The sequence below is a fragment of the Olea europaea genome, chromosome 6, assembly GCF_002742605.1.
Source record: "Olea europaea var. sylvestris chromosome 6, O_europaea_v1, whole genome shotgun sequence".
Taxonomy (NCBI): domain Eukaryota; kingdom Viridiplantae; phylum Streptophyta; class Magnoliopsida; order Lamiales; family Oleaceae; genus Olea; species Olea europaea.
In genome coordinates, this window is record NC_036242.1 from 9,061,119 (window position 1) to 9,064,818 (window position 3,700).

The 3,700-nt window shown below is 35.5% G+C and overlaps 1 protein-coding gene across 1 annotated transcript; it reads right to left on the minus strand.

Moving 5' to 3' along the window:
- Window positions 1–2,892: 2,892 nt before the first annotated feature.
- On the minus strand, window positions 2,893–3,671 carry LOC111396482. Its single transcript, XM_023022907.1, has 3 exons — window positions 3,568–3,671; window positions 3,351–3,447; window positions 2,893–3,277 (listed from the first exon to the last, which is right to left on the minus strand). Exons 1-3 carry the CDS (start codon window positions 3,661–3,663, stop codon window positions 3,153–3,155), a joined length of 318 nt encoding a protein of 105 aa, XP_022878675.1. The 5' UTR covers window positions 3,664–3,671; the 3' UTR covers window positions 2,893–3,152.
- Window positions 3,672–3,700: the final 29 nt, after the last annotated feature.

The window sequence follows — 3,700 nt, forward strand, 5'->3', positions numbered from 1 at the left end:
ATCACAACTCCAATACCTTGTATTTTGACTACTAGGCACCACAGCCTCCAATGCAATCTCATTTGGTAATTGGTATTATGGAATACTTCCATCAAATCATAGCAACATCTCTGTAGCAAGCACTTCCATTATAAATAATGAAATTAAAAGTTACAATTCTTCATTTCACAAACCCACATAGACACACGGAAATCTATTCTCCAGAAACTCAAACTGCGCTAGTGAAATGAGGAACGGTCAATGTTCACTGGATTCTAATCAATAAAAATAAATAAATAAATAAATTATTCAAATAAGGTCCCAACAACACAGATATGATCAAATGAGGTGAAAAAATTAACTCCCAATTAAATCAACCCAGATCGAGTGATGAAATTGACCTACCCACGCATAAATACTTAAGATTATTTTCATTAAGTAAACAGAAAGATCAATAGAGAATGATAGAGTACCAGGTAGTGAAGGGCTTGAGAAACTGAGCCACAGCACAGGCGATAAAGGCTGAAACAAGAGGGAGGTTGGCAAGAGACGAAGGTCCGTGGTACAGCCGAAGGCTCGCCGCAGCATCAGCGGCCGTCATTACGTTGGTCATTATCAAACGTCTATAGAGAGAAAATTGAGTTCTGAAAACCGGAAATTGAAATATGATATTAGTAAATTACACTGCAATTTGCATGTATTCCAGTTGATCGATCGAAATTTGAAGATCAAGAGACGCCAAATCGCTGATTTAGGGTTCCCTGAAGTAATCTGCCGTTGTTGGAGAAAATATGATGGTAGTAGACCTAGACCCACCACTTGGAAGCAACTTGCTTGACGCGATGCAATGGTGCAGTCCCTTCAAGGATTGTTTGACAAAGTAAAATATTTTTGAAATAGAATAACGGTAGACAAATGCGATAATAAGAGGAACCCATTTTTATGAAAAAAAAATGTATTTTAGAATAGTATATTAATAGAAATTGTGTGATTGAAAAATAAGAAAAAAATTTATTTACATAAAATATTATTTTAATGAATAATATATGAATGAAAACAAAATAGAGACAAATGTATTTTGGGAAGAATGGGAAACAAACAAGGCCTAAAAGTTGATGAATTTGTGATTAAAATATTAATAAAAATCGTGAATTATGGGATTGAAATTGAAATTTGACCGATTGGGAAGTAATAAAATGCCGCACTCTTTTGAAAGGTTTAGCACTAAATGCATATTTGGTAAAACTTTTACAATACTGCTACACGTACAGCAATTTACACAACAAGTTTATAGTGCTGAGGTGGAAAAAGGAAAAAAAAATAAAAAAATATTGCTCATAAGTGGAGCAAGCCAAAACGGGTTATTCTAAATCATTTACAGACCCGACTCTAAACCTAACTCCAAACTCTCTCAATTGAAGCCATTGCAAAGTCGTCCTCTCCAAATCTCCAGGTGACCGTCGACCTTGCCTCTGGCCGAGAAAACACCGGCAATACTCCTCATTTTCTCTGCTCGATTTCCTGTTTAGAACACTACCCTCTAGCTGATGCGATTTTCAAGGCGACCACTGAAGTGCCCCATCGTTACACCCTCTCCGTTGGCAATAGACAACCGGTGGAATACCTCCATTTTTTGTGAATGTGTTTTATGGTTCTAAAATTGATTCGGTTTAGCCTTTTCTGTATGTGAAATTTTGTGTTGTCTTCTTGTTATACTATTAGTCCATATATGTGAGAATGATGATGGGTGAATAGCTGCAATTGCGCTATGTTTCTGGGCAATGCAATTCTCGCAGTAATATAACCATTTGTTTTTTTTCAAATTAAACACGTAAAAATTTAGGTAATTTGAAAAAAAAAAAAAATTGGTACTCAAATAATTGGGGTAGAGAAGAACTACATGATTTTGTTGTAAAATGTTTTTGGGATTTCGAATGTTGGTAGCAAATAATAGAACTACATGATTCTTGCCTTTCCCCTATGTCCCAGAAAAAGTGGCATTCCTTGAAGATCTATTTTTTGTATGAGAAACAGAGAGCATAGTAAAAATTTTGAGAAGATGATGGAAGAGTGTTTTATATTGAAATATGATCCCAGTGATTGTTTTGATATTTCGAAAATTATGTGTTTTGAGAATACTGCTAGTTAAACTTTAATGTAGAATTCTCTTATAATTTGAATTAGACATTGAATTAGTCGCACCATTCATTGGTTCTTTTATGTGGTTGAGCTAGGACACTTGGATGGCAGGAAAGAATAGGGGAATTTGTCATTGTTGTAAAATGTCGGGATATATGATGTCGGAATGCCCCAACTGCGGTGTAGGATTCGTCAAGTGGATGGAAGTGGAATAGAACAATGAAAATAAATGGCTATTGTTTCATTGTTGTACCCGCAACTACAAGTTCTTCAAATGGTGTAAGAATAAGCATGATGAAAATTGTACATTGCATGACGATGGGGACTCAAGTGGTATTACAAACGAAGCTGAGCATGCGGATGATTGTCGCATATGTTGAAATTGCTGGCTAAGCTAATGGATGAGAAAGACTTGGAGATTTCCCTAAACATAAAGATGCACAAGGGGACACGAGTTTCGGCAAATGAGAAGGACTTGAAATGTGAAACTTGACTTGTTGTATTAGTATGTAGTACGGCATGTGTTTATATAGCGTAACGTAGTAGCAATGCAATTCCACTTTGTAGTAGTTTAGAGTATGCGGCAATGTTGCCTTCTCTCAACTTTCGAGCTTCAAATTATGAATGTGCCAATGTAGTCTTATTCCAGTTGGTAAGTGTGGAATTATAAAATGAACTTCATTGTTGTATTTACCTGGTGTTAAAAAAAACTTGGTGGTGTTGTTGGTGAACACAAAAAAGGGACAATTTGAAATGAATTCGGCACAAAAAAATGGTTGTAATTAATAAGCTCTTGAAAATGATGTCACTACAAAAAAGGATATACACATGATCTGTGTGCCAATCCAGAGACAGTAAACATCTTATAAAATTAGTAAACTTAACTAAATATACATGAACAATAAGTGGAGCATCATAAGCATTCAAAACACTGTTGAAATAAATAACCACCTATTGATGTTGAAATAAAATGATAGCTTCAAACCAAAATAATAATATTGTTACGTCGTGCTTGCATTACATAATACGACCACCTATTGATGTTCACTAGTAGGCGTGAATAACGGTCCTACTGACGACTGGGTCACACTGTACATCCAACCCATTACGGCACTTTGAGAAGGTGGTATCAGTGATTGAAATGGGATTGTAGTACCTACTGTAAAAATATACAGTGTCAATAATATAGGACAAGAACATGTGCAATGTATACATACGAAACCATTTATTACCTGGGTACTGGAACGCAACATTTGCTGATGATGGAGCAATGGAATTTGAAGCTACTAACTGTTGTGTAACTGCATGGTGCTCTTCCAAACAATCACCCTACATACAATAAAAAAATGATTAGAAATCGCGGCCATTGAACGTTAAAAAAAGGATTTATTATTCACTTACTGTAGTAAATTGTGAAACTGAAAATGGGGTGGGTATGGAATATTCTACCTGTTGGGACGTCTCTACAAGATTGTTCTTCCTCAGTTGCTGTGTACATCCTGTACTTGAAAACGATACAACTTGTACGATAGTGTAAAGTTTCATTTTAAGTATCCATTCCAATAAATTAAGGCACGAAAAA

Excerpts from the sequence above, each read along its gene's own strand:
- LOC111396482 (XM_023022907.1), bottom strand. The coding sequence starts at position 3,663 with ATGAAACTTTACACTATCGTACAAGTTGTATCGTTTTCAAGTACAGGA. Across the intron at positions 3,448-3,567 it reads TTGTAGAGACGTCCCAACAG|GGTGATTGTTTGGAAGAGCA; the intron begins GTAGAATATTCC and ends TATTGTATGTAG. Across the intron at positions 3,278-3,350 it reads TGTTGCGTTCCAGTACCCAG|TAGGTACTACAATCCCATTT; the intron begins GTAATAAATGGT and ends ATATTTTTACAG.